The 22,316-nt window shown below is 37.8% G+C and overlaps 1 protein-coding gene across 1 annotated transcript in view; it reads right to left on the reverse strand.

The window, feature by feature from the left end:
- Positions 1-18,901, reverse strand: part of tp53rk (TP53 regulating kinase) — a 41,077-nt gene extending 22,176 nt beyond the window's left edge. Inside the window, exon 1 of the mRNA XM_052111703.1 lies at positions 18,630-18,901. Coding sequence (XP_051967663.1) covers positions 18,630-18,858 — 229 coding nt within the window. The 5' untranslated portion in view covers positions 18,859-18,901. The remainder of the gene's footprint in view (positions 1-18,629) is intronic.
- Between the last annotated feature and the right edge of the window lie 3,415 nt (positions 18,902-22,316).

Genomic DNA, 22,316 nt, shown 5'->3' on the forward strand with positions numbered 1-22,316 from the left:
GAATGAGAGAATTTGTAATTCGTTACTTTACAACCCTGCAGTACACACAGTACTCCATCAACAATGGATGGCATATGTGCATTAGTAATCACATTTTCTCACAAAAGACAGAATCAAATCAATTGCACATACAGTACACAAAGAATATGGCATTTACTCATAAAACAAATGAGCGTTTACTTTGAAGTTGCATCCAGCAAGAATCTATTGAGCGTTTAAACAGCATGGATCACCTGCTTGGATTGTTATGGACTGACCGTCATGATTTGTGAATTATTAGAAGAACTTTTGATCCTGATCCAGGAGTTTTAATTCTGGCTGATGGAATTTGCACTTCAGAGGAAGATATTAGATGAACGCTCAACAAGAAAACACTGGATTTTCATGAGGTTCATGAATTACATCCGTTTAAACTCGATATCCACATACAGTATTTGCGGACGGTAAATTATATAAATTTGATTGAAATTTGCCTTTTTATCATTAGACAATAAAGCTAAAAGTTGCAGGGAACTGCTGAGGAGAGGCTGATCAAATACACTTTAGAGGAAGATATATGAGCGCTCCACAGTACGCTGGATTTGCTCAAGTTTTGTGAGGTTTGTGTAATACATATGTTTAAACGAGGTATCCGCTAACGGTATACGACATTAGTTTTATTGATATTTGCCTTTTTATCATTAGACAAGACTGTTAAGAGAAACAGGGAACTGTTGAGGAGAGGGAGAATGAAACAGGTGAGCACTTTAACATTTTGATATCAAACGCTTCTATCGTGGCTCTGATATGCAGACTGTTGAGACTGTGTTGCAAATCTGTCTATTGTTGTAGTAGCACGATGGCACATAACAAAACGAACTGTGATTGGTGATTTACAGGTCTCAGGTGGCTCCTTCACATGCAAGCAGGTGATTCCCAGTGCCCTCGCTGCCTTAAGAAACGAATCGGCCAAATGGGAAAATGTATTGTCTGATGCGGATAATTAAAAAATTCGGCCTCTGCGATATATCGGTCTTTAAAAATTCTGCTAAATACTTTTGAATTAGCTTTGAATGGTCTAACTGGTCTAAACTAAATTCAAGGCCCTGATGCTGGCATATAATTCAGTCACTGGGTCTGCTCCAGCATTACCTAAAAACATTTACGCAGAGCTACGTTCCCACCAGAAGCCTGCGGTCAGCTAAGGAACGTCGCCTTGTCATACCAAAACAAAGGAGGCACCAAAACACTTTCCCGGACTTTGTTTCATCATACCACGTTGGTGGAATGACCTTCCCAACTCAATCCGTGAAACTGACTCACTCTCCATCTTCCAAAAAACACATCTTTTCCAAGAGCACTTAACCAGTCACTTAAAAAAAATAAATCTGCACTTAAATCTGTTTTGTATACTATTCTGATGATAGTGAAACTTAGTATGGCACTTTTCGTACCACGGTCTCCTTAAGATGATTAGCTTATGTTATCCTCTTTTTTAAATCGCTTTGGATAAAAGCGTCTGCCAAATGAATAAATGTAAATGTAACTGCACTGTACTTAAGTGAACTCCTTTTACGCTATAATCCATCATGTTCACTACGGTTGCAAACTTCCTGCCTGTTGATAGCATCAAGAATATAAAAATCCATGTGTGTGTTCTAATTGAACTGCGCCTTGCCTTACCAATCGACGAGAATTGCCAGTTGCACTCGGAAGGAGCTGAAAAGAGAGCAGTCAACCATTACACTTCCCATGGTGTGCTCAACCTTCATCAGTTACGGAAGATTGTGTGATGTTTGCTTTCAGATGCTTCAATTTTAAATAAAATAACCAGAAACATTATTAATTTGAAGAGCTTATGTGTTGCTTACAGTGCCTGTTTTGTGTACAAGAATAAAGTCAAATAAATATATTATTTTATGTAGCAATGTAGCACTCCCTTGAAAATGGGCATTTATGGGTCACCAAACTTGGTACATATACAGTGCATCCAGAAACTATTCACAGCGCTTCACTTTTTCCACATTTTGTTATGTTACAGCCTTAATCCAAAATGGATTAAATTCATTATTTTCTACAAACAATACCTCATAATGATAACATGAAAGACGTTTGTTTGAAATCTTTGCAAATTTATTAAAAATAAAAAACGAAAATAAATATTATATATTTATATCACATGTACATAAGTATTCACAGCCTTTGCTCAATACTTTGTTGAAGCACCTTTGGCACCAATTACAGACTCAAATCTTTTTGTGTAAGATGCTACAAGCTTGGCACACCTATTTTTGGGCAGTTTCTCCCATTCTTCTTTGCAGGACCTCTCAAGCTCTATCAGGTTGGATGGGGAGCGTCGGTGCACAGCCATTTTCAGAACTCTCCAGAGATGTTCAATCGGGTTCAAATCTGGGCTCTGGCTGGGCCACTCAAGGACATTCAAAGAGTTGTCCCATAGCCACTCCTTTGTTATCTTGGCTGTGTGCTTGGGGTCATTGTCCTGTTGGAAGATGAACCTTCGCCCCAGTCTGAGGTCCAGAGCGCTCTGGAGCAGGTTTTCATCAAGGATGTCTCTGTACATTGCTGCGTTCATGTTTCCCTCGATCCTGACTAGTCTTCTAGTTCCTGCCACTGAAAAACAACCCCACAGCATGATGCTGCCACCACCATGCTTCACTGTAGGGATGGTATTGGCAGGGTGATGAGTGGTTCCTTGTTTCCTCTAGACATGACACTTGCCATTCAGGCCAAAGAGTTCAATGTTTGTTTAATCAGACCAGAGAATTTGGTTTCTCATGGTCTGAGAGTCCTTCAGGTGCCTTTTGGAAAACTCCAGGTGGGCTGTCATGTGCCTTTTACTGAGGAGTGGCTTCCGTCTGGCCATTCTACCAAACAGGCCTGATTGGTGGAGTGCTGCAGAGATGGTTCTCAATCTTCTGGAAGGTTCTCCTCTCTCCACAGAGATATGCTGGAGTTCTGTCAGAGTGACCATCGGGTTCTTTGTCACCTCCCTGACTAAGGCCCTTCTCCCCCGATTGCTCAATTTCGCCAGGCAGCCAGCTCTAGGAAGAGTCCTGGTGGTTCCAAACTTCTTCCATTTACAGATGATGGAGGCCACTGTGCTCATTGGGACCTTCAATGCAGCAGAACGTTTTCTGTACCCTTTTCCCAGATCTGTGCCTCGATACAATCCTGTCTCGGAGGTCTACAGACAATTTCTTGGACTTCATGGCTTGGTTTGTGTTCTGACACGCACTGTTAACTGTGGGACCTTATATAGACAAGTGTGTGCCTTTCCAAACCATGTCCACTCAACTGAATTTACCACAGGTGGACTCACATCAAGTTGTAGAAAACTCTCAAGGATGATCAGTGGAAACAGGATGCACCTGAGCTCAATTTTGAGAGTCATGGCAAAGGCTGTGAATAATTATATACATGTGATTTTTTGATTTTTTATAAATTTGCAAAGATTTCAAACAAGCTTCTTTCACGTTGTCATTATGGGGTATTGTTTGTAGTATTTTGAGTAAAATAATGAATTTAATAAATTATGGAATAAGGCTTTGAATACTTTCTGGATGCACTGTATATTTCTCACCAAGCCGGACAAGGTTTGGGCTAACAGTCATAAAATTCGTCCAAAAGGAAATCGGTAATTTTGGATTGATTGAAAAATGCATGCTCTGGAATTTAAAATACTCCAAGGGGATTCAAGTTACAGGTACCAAATGATTGATGCTAAATTGCAAATTGATTTTTTTATATATCAAATGGTGTTGCCATGGCGACACGATAAAGTAATGTTTAAAAAAAAAAAAGGGAAACGGGAAGTGTCTCATATCTTTTCTTCACAAAATTGAGCCGTATGTTTGGCTTTGCGGGCTGATCACATTGAGGTGTCTACTGCGGGTCACGGTCATAGTGCCACCAACTGGGGGAAGGAAGTGTGGCACTTTTAACAGACACTGAAATATCCCTCTCATGTTTTCCTGAATTGCTTCAAAACATTTTGGAATAATGTCAAATACATGTCCACCTTGCATTGGTTTCCACAATCCATTGGGTGGAAATGGACCCATGGTGCTCTGGATATTTTATACTCGAGAGAGCAAAAAAAATAAATAAAAAAAAATTCAATATTTAGCCTGTGTTCTACATCTAAACATGCATGTTGCTAAAAACTCTAGCAGTTTGGTTCTTATCATATGTTTCCACTGGCGCGTAGTGAGCGAGCGCTTTCAATTCCTTCCTATGGAAGCAGAGCGTCAAGCTTGCGAGTTGGATTGTAAAATTGACAGCAGCGTGGGGCAAATGGTTCCCTAGCGTTGGGAGTGGCTTTGTACGGATTTCTTCCACGTCAGTGGAAACACAGCCTCAGACTGTATGAAGTTGCTATAGCCCCGCGTTCCGGATCCGGACCCCAGATTGATTCCATCGTGACTGCAAGGCATCATTATGATGGTTACGCCCTCCCATCCTCTCTAGTGAGCAGTGTGACAAAACAGTGCCGGTTACATCATCTTTCTGCGCAGTATTCTTCCTCTTCGCTTCCTTTTTTCCCCACGTGCGAGTAAACATGAGGTGCGTGTTTCCAGAGCGCCTTTAATAAAACTAAATTTAGAAAGAAAAAAACTAGATGCACCGATTGCAATTTTCTTGGCCGATTTCCGATTTTTTGCAAGTGTGACCTGCCGATACCGATTTTACCGATTTTCTTTCTAAGAACTATTATTGACCACATATACAAACTAAATCTACCTTTCTTCAATGATAAATGTTATTTTCATAATAAAATAAATTATTAAACATTACAATTTCCCCCAAACTGCACTAAGTTACAGGATCTTCTCTCACTTAAACAACTCTCAAAATAAAGTGTATGACTGGAAAGAGGTAGAAATAACAATTAACTGGAAATTAGTTGCTTTATATAACAGATGTCATTTCCCACTATTTTTATAAATGGACCTTTTTCTCTTTAGTACTCGTCTAACAAAACAATTCCAAAGATCTGAAAAACTGAAGTGTCCAATACGCTCAACTTACGTTAGATGTCCAAATATCAGTTGTAAAACTGAGCACTGCTTCTGGAACGGCTTGTAACTTCATACCCGTCAACACTCCCGTTTTTCCCGGGAGTCTCCGGTTTTGTTATTTCTCCCAAAAAAACTCCTGTAATTTGTATGGCCCAAACCACGTTATATGAATAATCACATCGATATATTATTCCAAGGTGGTCCAGTTTCCAGATCTTGAATGAAACGCATCCTACTCACACAATCGACACACCATACAAATTACAAATAATTTGTGACCTCAATCTGGCAACCTACAACCCATTTGTGCTGTTGATATCTGCGCAGGCAGTAGACGCAGGGTGTTAAATCAAGCATCACTGGTAGATAGGAGAGGAAGACTCAGCTGGTGCTCCGGTGAAAAAAACTAAATATACATGTAAATTTAACAACAGCTGGATGGAAGAATTGAATTTCATATCCCGAAGCCATACCGACTATGCCCACGCCTTTTGCAATGTGTGTCGCACTGATTTTAATATCGGACACAGTGGGAAAAATTACGTTACTCAGCACATTAAATCACAACGGCAAAATTTCTATTGTATTTAGCCTGCCTCTGCCATCCAGCACCCCCCGTCCCCTCTCCCGGATTTGTGTACCCAAATGTGGAACGGATAACTGGCTGCATGTGTGACATGACACGAGATTAATCAACTTGGGCAACGCGACGTTGGAAAGTACCTCATACTCTGTATCGAGGAAATGTATCAGATTTCTGAAGCCTCTGTCCTCGACTATGGAGAACAGCTGGTCATCCAGGGCCATTAATTCCATAATTTTCCTCGTAATTGCTTTGGTCTTTTCGCTGCTCATACCAAGGAATGATAGGAGAGGCTGCTGACATTTGACTGGCTCTGAGCTCTGGCTAGCTTTAGCCGCTTTCACTTTTTAGCTTCTTTTTTTAAATGGGCATTTTCAGCTGGTTGATGGTGTTATAAATGTCTAATTAGGTTTGTTGATCCGAAAGTTATTGTTGTGGTTCCGCCACGGTTTACTTTGGCCTTAAAATTATTACAGATTTCGAACTTTATGTATTCTTCACTCACAGTGAAGATCTTCCACACCAATGACATGTTTACGTGCGGCTGTGACGTTATTGCCTGCGCCGCTGGCAACAAAACGGATCGGCTTGGAATCGGACAGACGTGAGGCTGACCGACCGGTCACCGATCCGGGCCGAGCATGCGGAAAATCGGCTAATTCCGGTTCCTGGCCGGTCGATCGGTGCATCTCTAGAAAAAACTAATCAGCATGTTCCAAGCCTTTAATAATAAACAAATTGATTTCTGTTTTAATTTTGTGAAATTATTCAGATTTCATCATCTCTGACAAGGATGAAAGACTTGAAGGAAAATAGAAAAATGGTCCATTCAGACTTTTACTTTCAAATGTTTCTCTCTTGAGATACCCCTGAACCCCCATACAGTATCATTCCTCAGTCACAAGGGCTTCTATGCCCTCATACTTGGATATCTGCATGTAAAGATATGAGAAAATAGTTATTAAAAAATAAATAATATATATATATATATATATATATATATATATATATATATATATATATATATATATATATATATATACACACACACACACACACACACACACACACACCTTCATTATGATTCAAAATGAACAGATCATCTTATAACAATCAAATCAAACTGCACTCAATTGATAAACTCTATAAAATATTCTAATAATTTCATAGAAGATCCCTCAGACACCACTGCATTGGCTGTGTCTGGGCCCCCCAAACAGTTTTGTAAAGACTATTTAGGATTTTGTTTTCTCTTTTTTTGGAAATTCAAAAAAATGTGCAATGTGCAAATGTCATTGAATATAGTGATAAATATCGATATCGAATGATATGAAAAAGAATATCGTGATATTTTTTGCCATATCGCCCAGCCCTACTTTGGACCATCATCAATGCTTGCAGCTATATTTTTTGTAATGCCAAAAAAAAGTCGTAAATCTGTATGCCATTGTGAACTCAGAGCATGAAACATCCGTCACATCCATAATTATCGGCAAGTCTGGAAAATCGTTTATAATCGGAGTCATCTTTAAAGCTTGTCCACCAGCTTTGGAGCAACTGTTGAGTCAGGCGGCTGCTCTCGGTTCGCTCTTGCACTACATAGTGGTGTAAGGCTGGCATCAAGATGTCGTAAAAGTCAAAGAACTCTGCGAGAACAAAGTCATAAAAACTCACACAGAAGAACATTTTCACCTGAGTCAACACATCCTACTGAGCAAGGACAATAAAACACAAATCTCACATCTGACCTCTATCTCACCTCAGGCCAATTTAGGCCTATTATCCTAAAACTCACAAACATCTGCCCCCCTCTACTCCTCCTCCCCCTTCAGCTAAGAATCACTTCAAACTCACCTAAGTTCCACATGCATCAAAATATCATGACTGATGTATACAAATAATGTGACTAGGCACATCATTTAAAATGTCTCAGTGTGACTGGTATATGGTCTCTTTCTATTGGTAACAAAGTTATAAGGTCTTTTCCCCATTCTGTATACCTGTATGTTAATGAGGTATGTCCCCAGGACTTCCAAACCTAACCACTCCCAAAATTCCCTTTGATCATGGTTTGGGTATTTAAGGAGATGTGACACATTGTTCATGGTTCTCTGTAGTCAGACGATCCCACACAGTTTACTGTGTGTTGTTTATATCAGGTAATGGCAATTTGAATTTCTTAGGTTTTGACAAAATGTCTAAATTTGACTTATCACTGTCAAATTGGAATTGATTAATTTATTATGTTACCGGGTCAAAAAATTGTTACATTTGAGTTTATTCTGATTTACTCTGAAACTATTGTCTTTAGTAGATTACGTTAAGTCCTTGTTTCCGCAAATCTTCGACCAGGTTAGCAGCGGACTAAAGCCGGTTTTGAGTGGAGCATGGGGCACACCGAATGAGACTTTAGAGCTCCCACTAACTAATAGGCATTATTTCTAGTGTACTTGGTGTGTACAAGCTCGATAGGGAATTTCCGTTTAGTGTCGACAAAGCCTAAATAGGGTGAAATCTAAACCTCTGGTTATTGTAATATTTTCTAGCTAAGTGTACATAGGAAACTATGGCATGATCATATAAAAATACTTTAACTTGGGTATGTTGGTCTATCTTTGTAAATATAGTGGTCATGACCTCTGGGTAGAAATGTTACTGTAATTAAGTGTTTACTATCTAAGGGGACTAAACAAAATACTTGTAGATAAAACGGCAAGCAGAAGCAGCCATCTAATTAGTATTTAGTCAATTACTGTTTTAATGACCAAAACTGGCATATTTGTGACCGTGAGATCCGCGTTCACGGCCGGCGCGAGACTCTCTAAGCGACAGGAATCCGAATGAACAAGCACAATATAAAAGAGTTGAATATGATGATTCAATGTTAAATCAAATTTAATACTAATAACTACGATTAGAACATTAATATATCCTTAGAAACTTTTATAATTGGAGTCAGATAAAATAAACGAGGATCTTAAAATTAATAATATAGTTATGTAACTGGAATTAAACATCTTAAACTGAACGCGTACGATAAGACAGAACACGCAGGAGACCTTCAGCCACGCTGTTGGAAGCCGCCATTGGACCAATAGGTGGACCCCCTTACAGTGGCATATGTCACTGTGATGCGGCAGTGGCGGCATCTAAAGTCGGACCTGTTTTAGAAAAACGAAACGAGATTTCACTTGAACTCCTGCCCCCTCGCGAGCAGGGGATATGTATTCTGTTTCTCTCGTGCACTTTCAAGAGGCGAGCAACGGTCGGTGAAGATTTTCAATACTGTGATGGAGAGCCTGCAAGTCGGTCTCAATGACAGAATTTTACTGTGTTCAAATGTTTTACTCGCCAATTTTCAATATTTATTATTGTGCAAATTTTTTATCCGTCCTATTTATTGGTTTTGTTTTTAACTCTCATTTAAACTCATTCTAATGTATTTATTCAAAGATTTTGTATTTAAAAATAGGGAGATGAGTGTTAATTTTATTTAAAATAATGGTTTGTTCCAATTTGTGTTGCAGCGTTTCACGGTATACCACGGTTTGAAAATTGACATTTTTTTATATTTTTTTTTTATATTTCAGTTAACTTGCATTGGGACGTAACACGTCTCCACAGGCATTTAACATGATCAGGGTTGCCAGATAAGAGACGCAACACCCCCAGTTTGAGATTTATACTTGCGCAAATTGGAAATATTCCGCCTAATGTTATACTTATTTTGTGCAATCTGGCAACCATGCACGCAAGTGCCCTTTTTCTGTCTCTTGCTTTCCCCTTTGAACAAACTTAGCGATCTGTAGTGCAATATTCTGCTCAAGGAAAAGTGTTATACGGCTACTCTGTGTCCATTCTTGAGGCTGCTTGTGATGTTTGGTGCTACTAATTTCGCAGGTAAACGCAGTGATTAAATTAAATATAGAAGTAGATCTCGGCATCATCACACGGAAGGGTAATCATTGACATGCAAAACCATCCAGGAGACCAGCATCATGACACTTTTTGCATGTAAACGGGTAAAGTTTTAGAAAAACTTACGCACTTTGCGACAAACATGAAGTTCAATAATCTTTTTTTTTTTTTTTTATTAAAACAGACCCCTGATGTAGAGTGTGTTAAAATGAATTAGAAATGAACAGGGAATCAGAGATGGTAAAATACATTTATAAGCTCAGCCTTTATTCAGTTTTTTCATTGTGCTATGGCACAATGTTACAGACCTTATTTCGTATGTCTTACTGAATCAACAAATGGGAGCCATACTTGTTTTGTGTACAGATTAGAACACATATTCATACATACTCAATAAAAAATATCAATATCTAACCTTTAAAAACAAAAACATTACTAACTATAATAATAAAAAGGAATAAATAAATAAAAATGTAAATAAATGAATAAAATAACACATTTTATAAATAAAATAGGGGGGGTTCCCTCAATCCGAAGACAAAAATGGCAGACTTGAAGGTTAAGAAAGGCTGCCACTTACTGTAAAACTTAGAGTTGGCACCCAGAGTGTTTTCCAATTTTAGAAAAGACATTACATCCTGAGCCACTGAGTGCTGGAAGGAGGCTTTATGGATTTCCAATGGAAAAGAAGGCACCATCTTGCTAACAGGGAAGTGAACGCCAAGAGATCTAACTGGTTCGAGTTGTACCTGTTAAAATCCTCCAGATACCCAAATTTGGTAATATGGGGAGAGGGTTTAACAGTAATAGACAGTATTTTTGAGATGCTATCAAAATACGTCTGCCAAAAGGAGAATAATAATGGACAGGAACAGAACATGTGGGTTAGGTTGCAGGGAGAGGCATAACATTTATCACATCTGTCAATGACAGTGGGATAAATCTGTGACAGATGTGTCTTGGAGAAATGAATCCTGTGCACTACCTTGAACTGTATCAAAGAGAGACAAGCACAAAATGATCTTGTGTGGATCTTGTTAAGGGAAACGTCCCACCAGGCTTCATGTAGGGTCAACCCCAATTCGCCCTCCCAAGCAACCTTGACTTTAGTGATAGGTGAGCTATCGTAAGATAAAAGTTTATTATAAATTCTTGAAATAAGAGATTTCTGAAGAGGGTCAGAAGAGACAAAATCATCCCATAGTTAATTTGGGGGTGAGGAGGGAAAAGTAGGAAACAATGGAAACAATTGCGCAGTGTCTAACTTGAAAATAGAGAAAAAGATGGGAAGGTGGAAGCTGAAATTCACTCGACAGATCTGCAAAACTACGAAAGACTATAGAAATCTTTGAAGGTTTTGAGACATTTGTCATGCCAGATAGCAAATGTAAAGTCAGATTTAAAATTCTTTCTGAACTGGTACCAGATTTTTAGAGTTGAACTAACCACTGGGTTATCTGTAAAGCCGGAGAAGTTGGTGGGAATAGATGAGGGAAGCAGAGCCATTGAAGAGGACGAGCTACATGAATGTACCTCTAACGTACATCATGGGGAATGCACTGGTCTCGACCAAAATAAGATTTTATGAATGTGTGATGCCCAGTAATACAGCTGGAAATTTGGGAGAGAAAGGCCAGCATTGAGATTAGATCTCTGAAGTATTGGCTTACTTATTCTGGGTGCCTTAACACACCATAAAAAGCTACAAATGTCCTGATCAATAGTCCTAAAAAACATTTTGATAAGAATAGAGGAAAACATTGGAATAAAAAGAGGAACTTAGGCAGGATATTCATTTTTACCGTGTTAATTCTTCCTATAAGCGATAGAGGTAAAGACCTCCATCGCTGAAGGTCAGTTATGATTTTAGACATTAACTGGGAGAAGTTAGCAGAGAAAAGTGAAGATAGAGTTCTGGTTATATTGATTCCTAAATACTTAAAGCCAGAGGGGCTCAGTCTGAAGGGGATATCAGATTGATTTAGTTGTGATGCTTAAGTATTAACCGGCTAGCACTCACTCTTGGAAATGTTAACTTTATAACCTGAAAATGAACCAAATCTCTGGAGAAAGGAGAGAATTCCTGGTAAAGAACGACTTGGGCTGGAAACATACAGTAATAAATCATCCGCATAAAGAGATATAAGGACAAAGTAAAATAAGTTGATTGTATACCATTGGTGGAGATACTAGCTTGCGGGGATGTGTACAGAAGGCGTATCCAAGCAATAAATGAATCACCCAATCCAAATGTATGTAATACAGTAAGCAGGTAGTCCCATTCAACGCCGTCGAACGCTTTTTCAGTGTCGACTGGGATCACTACTTCAGGGGTTGTAGAGGAGGGTTTGGAGTAGATCATGTTTAAAAGGGTGCGGACATTGTAAAATAGCTGACACCCCTTTATAAATCCAGTTTGTTCTTCTGAAACTATGATAGGAAGAATTCTTTCCAAGTGACTAGCCAAAGCCTTAGCAAGAATCTTAGCATCTATCAAGGAGAGGGGTCTATAAGAGCTGCAGAGATTCGGATATTTGTCTGTCTTTAAAAGCAGATTTATAGAAGCTTGTTGTAAAGTAGGAGGAAGAGAGCCATCCTGCAGAGATTCCTTATATACAGAATGCAATAAAGGGGACAGTTTAGATTTAAATTAGGGATGCACCGAAATTTCGGCCGAAAATTTCGGTTTTCGGCCGAAAGAGAAAAAAGGCCGAAAATATGAGCTGAAAATATATACCTCCTCGCCCCGCCCTTCAGTGCTCAGATTTCAATCTGGATCGATCTAGCCCTTATCACGGCTGTTAGATAATTCCACAACGGCGCTATCAAACAAAGGCCGATCAAGTCAGCGGTGTGGAAATTCTTCAAAGTTTCTGATAAGGATATCACATTTGCGATCTGCAGTGTTTGTTCAGCAGAACTTTCAAGAAATATATATATATATATATATATATATATATATATATATATATATATATATATATATATATATATATATATATATCACACATACATACATACACAGAGTACAGCAAGAGATTCTTCATGAAAGCGCCCTGAACAACAGCTGTGCCACAACTAGCGCAGCTACAACACAACTTGAGACGTATCTAGCTGAACTACCCATTGCCAGAAGCGACAATCCCCTTGACTACGGGCGCATAAACAAAGACCACTTTCCTTTGCTTGCGCGGATTGCGCACAGGTATTTATCTGCCCAAGCACGAGCACACAGATTGAGAGACTGTTCAGGGCAGCATCTCATGTTCTTGATGAGCTTTCTGACAGGAGAGACTGTCAGAAAATTTAGCAACTTTTGTTCTTGAAGAGAAACCGGTCGCTTGTACTTAAATAGAAAGCGGTCCAATATGATGTGTATAGCAATTACATTACAATTGTTCTTCACTTGAGGATACATCTGTCGTTTACAGTTGAGGTTGGATTTAGTTCAATTACTGCTGTTTTGCACAATAATGTTCACTTAAAGTGTACATACGTTTACATAAACAGAATAGAGCACTGATCTATATATATAATTATATATTAGGCTATAGTTATATCGCTTTGCCGGTCCGATGTGCCGCACTCGACCCACGGTGTGTTTCAGAGGTTTATGTTTTTGAAAGATAAAACTCCAAAAAAAAAAAAAGTAAACATAATACATATATTTGGAAAGCTGAGATACTCGTGATTCGAACGATGTAAACCTTTTTAAGATACAATCAACACAGCGGGTACAATCTGTCTCTTTGTCAGACCACCAACAGCCAAATAAACAAACCCAAACTGGAAGAAACTCACCCATGAAGCCTCCTGTTAGTCCACTGATCCATTACATTCCAACAAAAATGGTTTGGTTACACTGTAAAGGGTCCATACAATCCAATTCAATGAAGTATTTAGTCCATAACACATTTATATATATCAATAAACATCCACGGAATATAGTAGTAGCATTTCGCGTTAGCCGACAGCACTATCACAACTTCGACGCATTCTATGATCTAGTTTCATATGAAAAGTAAACATTGAAGAAAATGTGACATCAAAATGGCCTTTGATCCCTGAACTTTTGATAGACAGGTCATTTGAGCCAATCGGTCCATGACATAGGTGTCAACTGGCATCAATAGCCAACGAGCGCAATGATGAAAAATGGTACCTCCCTCTCTTTGAGTAACAGTAAATCGACCCAATTGCAATATTGAATGGAAATGACTGATAGCCAATGAATTTCTGTAAAGGTTGATATGCAGATTTAGTGGGTCGATTCCTCAGGTCATGCGTGAAGTTCGTGCGCAAAGTTCCATAGTGGATCATGCGCCCGTGCGTAAACACAGCTTCGTGAGATACCGGGAATGCGGTTTGGTCTGCTTTATCTGGCACGCCTCCGCATTACACATGACGGCACCGAGAGGGAGTTTAAATCCCCGGAGGATGCCAGAGCCTTCATTAGGACACTGATCAAGTAAGAAAACTGATAACATAACAGGCTGATTATCTGTCTACAGAATTGAATTGGATGACTATTAGGTGTTTGGTAAGGCTTCATGCTGTGATCCCATTGTGTTTTCCAGCTAATAGCTCCCAGCTGTAGTTATCTGCAGATATCTGTTTACAAAAAAAAAAAATGTAGGCGGAATTTTTTTGGTCCTTTTTCAGTGTGTTCAAAGTTATATTACTCAATACCAGTAAGACTTTTCTGACTGTTTAGGAACAAACCTCTGAGTGTCACCTTTCAAAAGAGACCAAAAGCATGCATATACTCCAAATGGTTCAAGAACAGCATGCAATTTAATTTGGGTAGGCCTTTTTTAGGCGTTTTAGGCAAATTTTGCAGGAACGCTAACAGGATATATAGATCAGTGGAATCGAGGCCCTCTGCCATTCTGTGTTCTGTCTTTTGTTTTAATTAAAATTACTGTTGCATATTTAAACTTTTTGAAAGATGTTAGCTAAGTTCATTACTTGACTGTTGTTTTGCATATAATAGTTTTCTAAAACTTTACATTATTTGGATAATTGTTACTAAAAATCTGTTAAATTAGATTTTTACAGAACTGAAAGAAGAATAATATTTAATATAGTTTTAATATATTTTTTTGTCCAATATTGGTGTGTTACTTTCAATAAACGTGTGATTTATTTTATTGGTTTGTAGTTTTTCAATTCAGATTCATTAAATTCATGAAATTGATGAAAAAGTATAAAATGAATACAATTATACACATTTTTTTTTTTTTTTTTTTAAATAGGTAAAAATTTCAGTTTTCGGCCAAGTGCATCCTGGATTTTCGGTTTTGGTTTCGGCCCAGAATTTTCATTTCGGTGCATGCCTAATTTAAATCTTTTGAAAATTTCTACTGGGAATCCATCAGGGCCAGGAGCTTTATTGTTTTGCATGCTATTCACGGCTAGGTTGATTTCCTCTAAGGTTAATGGTGAATCAAGATCTTTAGCAACATCCGGGTTAATGGTAGGGAAATTGAGACTGCTTAAAAAAAGCATTCATTTCAGAAGTCCCAGATGGAAATTCAGCCATATACAGAGAGGAATAGAATGAGCAAAACATTGAGTTAATGGTATTAGGGTCTGTATGGAGTATGCCGAATGAATCTTTTATTTGAGGGATCATGCGCGAGGTTGCCTGGCGACGCAGTTGGTGGGCCAAGAGTCGGCTCGCCTTATCGCCATGTTCATAATATGCGGAGCGTGAACGTAGAAGGCGGCGCTCTGCATCAGCAGTTGTAATGAGGTCAAATTAAGTCTGTAAATAAACGAGCTCTTTTAAGTAAGGCAGAAGAGGGTCCAATGACTAATTGTCGATCTATTTTGTCTTGTCGATAGCTCTTGAAGTTTGGCTGTACGTTTGTTTAAATGTGCGGAGTAGGACATTACTTGGCCCCGTAAGTACGCATTTAGCAGAGAACAAGAAATAGGTTCAACCTCATTCTGATTGATTTCAATAAAATAGTCAATCGAAGCTGCAATAAATGTATTAAATTTGACAAAAGCAGAGTATTAAACCTCCACGGTGTTGAATATCGGGGTTGGGGGAAAGCTGAATATCCAAAGAAAGCGGAGCATGATCAGAAATCACAAATTGGATGATATTTAACCATCGACACTTTGGAAATAAGTTTGGCTCACCCCCCTCTTACCCTCACCATAGCACTTACATTGTCCCCAAATGATGGAGAACCCAGTGCAAACTCCACAAGGAGTCAAATCCCTAACAGCTGTTGATCCAATAGTAATAGTCAACCAAGGTCGGGCTCCTGAAAACTAAATGATAAAGAGCAAGGCACGCAAACATATTCACTGCAACATCTTGTGTTGTAGAGTTAATAGTCATCGAATTCAATTCTGTAGACAGATAATCAGCCTGTTATGTTATCAGTTTTCTTACTTGATCAGTGTCCTAATGAAGGCTCTGGCATCCTCCGGGGATTTAAACTCCCTCTCGGTGCCGTCATGTGTAATGCGGAGGCGTGCCAGATAAAGCAGACGCGACCTAGCCTCGAGATCCTCGCATTTATTTTCCACTCTCCCCAACTCGGCAGATAGGTTCTCCACTTTAGCCTGTAGCGTAGCGATGTCAACACAGCAGGTGGAGAGTGATGTTTCCATTTCGCCCAAGGTATTCTTCAAGGTTGTCACATCTGACCGGATATTCGTAATACTGAATGTCAATTCCGACATTACGGTCTGTAGCTCTTCCATGATAGAAGACAAGTTTTCGCCCACGGCCGCCTGGAGCTCAGTTTTGAAAATAGCCGCCATTTTGTGTCGGAGTGAAGAGAGGAGGTCCTCCTTGAAATCGGGAGGGACAGCGGGCATAACAGCTACCCCGCCGGGGGAGGAGGGATCACTGCGAGATGAGGATGCAGCGTGTGGAGCAGGCCGCTGAAGCGTAGCAGACGAAATGCTCCCGCCTTTGGATTTTGCTGCCATTTTGGACATCAATAAGTGAAGATTAAAGTGTTGGACACGACTTACACCAAAAGCACTACACAAAAAAAGTGCCTATAACATAATATTAAGGGTTGTTGCAGGAGCCTCTAAAGTTGCGTCTTACTCCATCTATCGCTCAGCCGGAAGTCCCCTTTATTCAGATTTAAATTGTAAGTATCTACATGTAGAGCAATACAATACTTTAGGCAAATGCAGAATAGTCTCACTAGTCACAGATACACTTCAGAAAATTGAGTACACAACTATTTCTAGGCTTAAAAGTTACAAAAACGAAATCAATGCAGAACATTGTATCTCAAAAGTAATAGAATGTGGCCCCCCCATGCATTACCTTAAACAAAAGAGTTAAAAATATTAATATTACACACAATCACCTTTACAAATTTGTTTCAGGATTTTACATGAGTAAACGTAACTGTTATATTTTGACAAAATGTGTATAGTTTCCATATGAAATAATATAAAAAGATGGGATCTATTAGACCTAATTTTATATCAACAGTGGCAGTTGTAGTTAAAGTTTCAAGATGTGTTTCAGCTAGTATTTATTTTTCATAAATACATTGATTATTATTATTACTACTACTAGCATTTAAGACTAGCACACTGACTTAACCATGGTAACGAGGAGCCTTTTCTTCTGTGTAATATAAATATGTAATATTAGATAACAAATGGGATAATAATGGGCTCATGTAAGTAAATATGCTCTTCAATTTTTAAAAGGGGGTGATACAACTTCATGTAGATTTTGTTGTTGACATCAACAACAAAAATAATGTCACATGATGCATATACCATGAACAAAACTATGCAACATAAAAGGAAATGCAACCCAGGATACATTAAATACAGGTTGTTTAATCTATGGCAGGTCAACACTTGATGTGCAATATAAAATCTGTATTGAAGCAAAACTAGTTGAGAACCACTGAGTTAAAGTTACAGACAGGAGCAGTCTGGCTGCACTGTCTGCACCTACAGTATACGTTAACTGTTAATAATCATAGGACATTACTTCAAAAGCTCACACAGCCTGTTATTTTTCATTTAGTAGTTAATTTAACATGCTTTAGTTATATAACATGTTATAGTTACATGCTATTTTTTATCATGTTTATAATTCTTTTTTTTTTTCTATTTATTTTATTTTCAAAAGGGAGACTTTTTTTTTTTTTTTTTTTTACACATACTTCAATAAAATAAATGGTTTTAACTTTCAATTATAATAAAGTGTTTGCTCAAAAATAAATAACCCTTCTGTTTTCGCTGATAATACTAATTGTGTAATACCATGAAACCGTGATATTTTCTGAGACGGTTATCATAAAGTGAAAATCTCATACCATTGCAACCCTAGTTCCAATTAACGAAGGCTAAAAACAGGGCTAGGTTTTGACTGGTTTTTTATTATTATTATTTGTTTATTTTTTTCTTTATTTTTATGTAACCTTGTTTTTTTATGATTGCTTTTAACACTTTATTTGCACCTGGATCTTTTTGGAAAGCCATTCCATCTCTCCAGTGTGATTTTCCTGTGATACACAAATACAATATATTTGGGTTTGCTTCCCACCAAACTGCATTGTATGCCTTCAGAAAAAGGCATGAGTTGCATACAATACTTTATTAGACTTCTGAATTATATTCTGTATCCTTCTGAATCTTGAAAGGGTGGTCACCATAAACTGCCATTGTATTATCCCTGAGCACAAACTTTATTTTATTTTTATTTCTCCCTTTGTAATAAGAAAATAAAAAGAGTCGTATGGGGTTATAACAAGGGGTGTGTAAACAATGACTGAATTTTTATTTTTGGGTTTACTATCCCTTTTAACGGACTTTTGAAGCAGAATACTCAGTTATTTCTACTGTTTAACACTTTATTTGGATTCAGTTCTATAAAACACGCCCTGTTTTCTAGTTTTATTAGCGAATGTTAGGCATGCATATGCTCCATTTAATGTTGACACCCTTGTTTAACCCTAACGAAAATTAACCATAGTTTTACTATAGTAATATTGTACTAACCACAGACTGTGTTAACCATGTTTAATTTAGCGTTTAGTTACGATGGTTTTTCATGGCTTAAACACACTATGTACAAAGCCTGGAGATATGTGTATACTACTAACCTGCCCTCCTACAGCGCAATATGGATCGCACCTCCTGCGTGGTTCTGCGGCGTGTCAGTTTCTCGTCGACTGCAGGGTGGCGATATAATTTTGGGAATCTCTCTTTAATAATGACGGACCGGCCCAAAAGCCTGCCTCTATATACACGGGCTTCAGCGCCCTGTTTAATCAACTGTGCCTCTGCTAAATAAGACGACGCATTGTGTTTAGGCAAGTATGATTGTGTCATGTTTCCAACCTGAATCTTTGACTGTCACAATGTGCTATTTGCTTCCGGAAAATATTCTTCTTCTTCTTCTTCTTCTTGTTTTACGGCAGATCGCAGACATAAGTTTATTAACGCCACCTATAGCCCAAATGGACCATTGACACTCTACTTACAATCTTCTAATTTACCTTACTCCACCAAACTACATATAATCATCTTAATTCTTAAACCCGTGTTCAGTTCCTCCGTTCCCACACTCAGCACCCATGTAGGGGTAAAATAAATGGAAATAAATACATTAATAATAAATAATAATTTTACTTTCATACTTATATACATTTGTGCAAACCTGTACATCCCAAATATTGTAACAATCCAACACGTTTTCGTAGTCGTTTGCGACTATCGTGATTTGTAAAACGCTCAGTATGCTGTCCACACTCACCCAGCATCATGAGTCTGAAACATGGGCGCAGCATGCAACATTGTTATTTTTATTTATTTATTTTTTACGTGAAAACATGGCTGAAGGCAATGACTTCATTGAATTTCCAACCTTTCAAGAAGACCAAATAAGAAGTGCGGTAATATTTTGGATTTTGTAAGAATGTTGCGGGAAAATTAGTAGAAGATGGTAACTCTGTTTGCAGAGCTTGCTAGAGGAAAGTCGCTACGAAACGGGGCAATGCGTCCAGTGTGGCGAGTCCGTCCTATTCGTGACAACCATCCATCACTTTATATTGCATGCAAGGTAAGTTAACTTTTAGCTCCATGCATGAGTTGGGGAAAAGTAGGAGGGGAAAGTATAGTTGGACACAATATTTAATTGGGTTGAAATAATTTCTTATCTCAGTTGTAAAAAACGCAAGCTTCCACAAAGAAACAGTTCCTAGCAAGTGTATCGCTTTGAGCCAATAAGACAAACAAACAAGAAAACAAGACAACAGCCTAGTTTCCCTCCACTTCTCGCGCTATTTTGTTATAGACAAAGTGAAAAAATCAAAATCTGAAGCAGAAGAAAAATCTTCTGAAAGATTTAAACATTTTAAAATGTTCAAAAGCTTGTTTTCTGAAAGTGAACAAATAGTTCTGGTATATATTCTTTGGAAAAAAGTGGAGAATATTCTGAGAATGTTATTCGGCTTTTTTTTTCATCTACAGAACAAGGCTAATTTTAAGTTTGTGTAAAGAATAGGCTATGTCTAAAAATAACAAATTTCATTTGGTAATTTTTTTTATTTTATTTAACGCGTTTTTCGTTTAGTAATTTATTTAATTTAATACAGGGTATGTTGCCGGCATTTTTTCAAAAGTAAGCTCAACAATATTTTTATAGAATTGGGCTGTAAGTTAGTGTTCCAAAAAAGCACACTGATGCTTTTCTCCTAGTATTGTGTATTTATTTTTTAATTTAAAACATCTTTGTGCATAGAAATTATGTTTTTTTGTATTATGGGCTAATTCTGTGACTGCCGTCTATTATTTTGAACGGTATGGAAAATAAATAATGGATAGCTTCTGCGATTTAATCACAAACAGTGGCCATTCATTTGTTCTCCTTGCACATGTCGATGTGCATGATATAATATATTTGTGTTTGCGCTCCTGGTGTATCATGTTTGCAGCATCGGATCTATATTCTACGGTGGCCGAGAGAGCTCAACTTGCTGCAACCTAAAGAAGACTCATGCAAATAGAAAAAAAACGCATGCAAATAGAAAAAAACGCATGCAAATAGAAAAAAAACGCATGCAAATAAAAAAACACCCGCAAATTAAGAAAACATCTTCATCAGTTTCACAACACATCCAAATACAGAAATGCGCTGCAAGTAACACAGACCACAACGGAAATGTTTCCGGGGGAACCAAATAAGTGACGAACCCGGCTGGGACGTGCTTACAGCAAAGAACTGATATTGACAAGAAGTGAAAGCCTATATTTTTTTTATAAATAAACTATAATATTAAAATAATATTGTAATATATTGTATATAGAAATAATATTATAATATTATATTGTAATATTATTCTTTTTTATAGTTCTTCTACTCTTTGCTTATAGCTCAAAATTCTACTTTATTTTATTTATTTAAACTTTTTTTTTCCGCAAAACATACAGATATTAATTTTTTATGACATACAACTTGTATACAATATACAAAATGTATTAACAATATGTTCAATGTCATCAGAAATGAGAAAAGAACAATGAGCTGAAAACTAAAATAAATAAAAAAGATAGAGAAGAAGAACATGAAGGAAAGATATTAATCTTTACATTCTCTCCATGGCTCTTAGTTACACTATACAAATTGTTTCATGTTATGTTTAAATTTTCATAAAGAAAAGTTTCATAAGAAGGTCTAGGTAATGTAGGGTCCAATGTTTTAAAGTTGAGACACTGACACACAGATATATAACGGATATATAAAACGCATATTTTAACAGTTTTTTTGTAAAGTAAAAATAAATTTATTTGCAACCGTTATGTTAACAGCATTATATTTCTGTCCTCAGAACAGCTATTCAGCTAATGGACAACGTGCTGCGTTGTCATGGGAACATCCCAGGTGAAAATAATTACGTTGGAAGTTATCTTTCATTGCTCCCTTCATCAAGTGCGTTCCAAACGGCTACATAAATGGCACACTAGTGCCATGCTCACTCCAAAGTCCCACTTGAAGAGCTCTGCCGTCTGCCCTTCGAAGGGAGTAGGGCATAGGGATGCTCACGTGCAATAAGCACGTCCCAGCCGGGTTCGTCACTTATTTGGTTCCCCCGGAAACATTTCCGTTGTGGTCTGTGTTACTTGCAGCGCGTTTCTGTATTTGGTTGTGTTGTGAGCTTTTGCAGCGCGTTTCTGTATTTGGTTGTGTTGTGAGATTTTGCAGCGCGTTTCTGTATTTGGTTGTGTTGTGAGCTTTTGCAGCGCGTTTCTGTATTAGGTTGTGTTGTGAGTTTTGCAGCGCGTTTCTGTATTTGGTTGTGTTGTGAGTATTTGGAGCACACGTGTGTTGTGAAACTGATGAAGATGTTTTCTTAATTTGCGGGTGTTTTTTTATTTGCATGCGTTTTTTTCTATTTGCATGCGTCTTCTTTAGGTTGCAGCACGTTGAGCTCTCTCGGCCACCGTAATATTCCGTTAAAATTAATACATGATAATGTTCAATAAATTAGCTTTCAAGGATATATATACCTTGTCGTCATGATTAACACATTCTAACGATTGGGCAAATTCTGTCATGTGACACTATATTTTTGCGTTAATGACAATTTTTTTCACGACAGATAGGCTACACAAGTATCGACAGAGTTTTTTTTAAATATTTGAAGCTCTGGAATGATTTCACAAAATCACATAAAAATAAATTAAAGGAGGGCTTGCTTTTTCCATTTACGTGTATGAATATGATATTTACCCAGCAACAATACCATATTAACTATGTCAGAAATTTGGGGATTCAAACTGTTTTTATA

This window comes from Xyrauchen texanus, chromosome 39 (genome assembly GCF_025860055.1).
Source record: "Xyrauchen texanus isolate HMW12.3.18 chromosome 39, RBS_HiC_50CHRs, whole genome shotgun sequence".
Lineage (NCBI taxonomy): Eukaryota > Metazoa > Chordata > Actinopteri > Cypriniformes > Catostomidae > Xyrauchen > Xyrauchen texanus.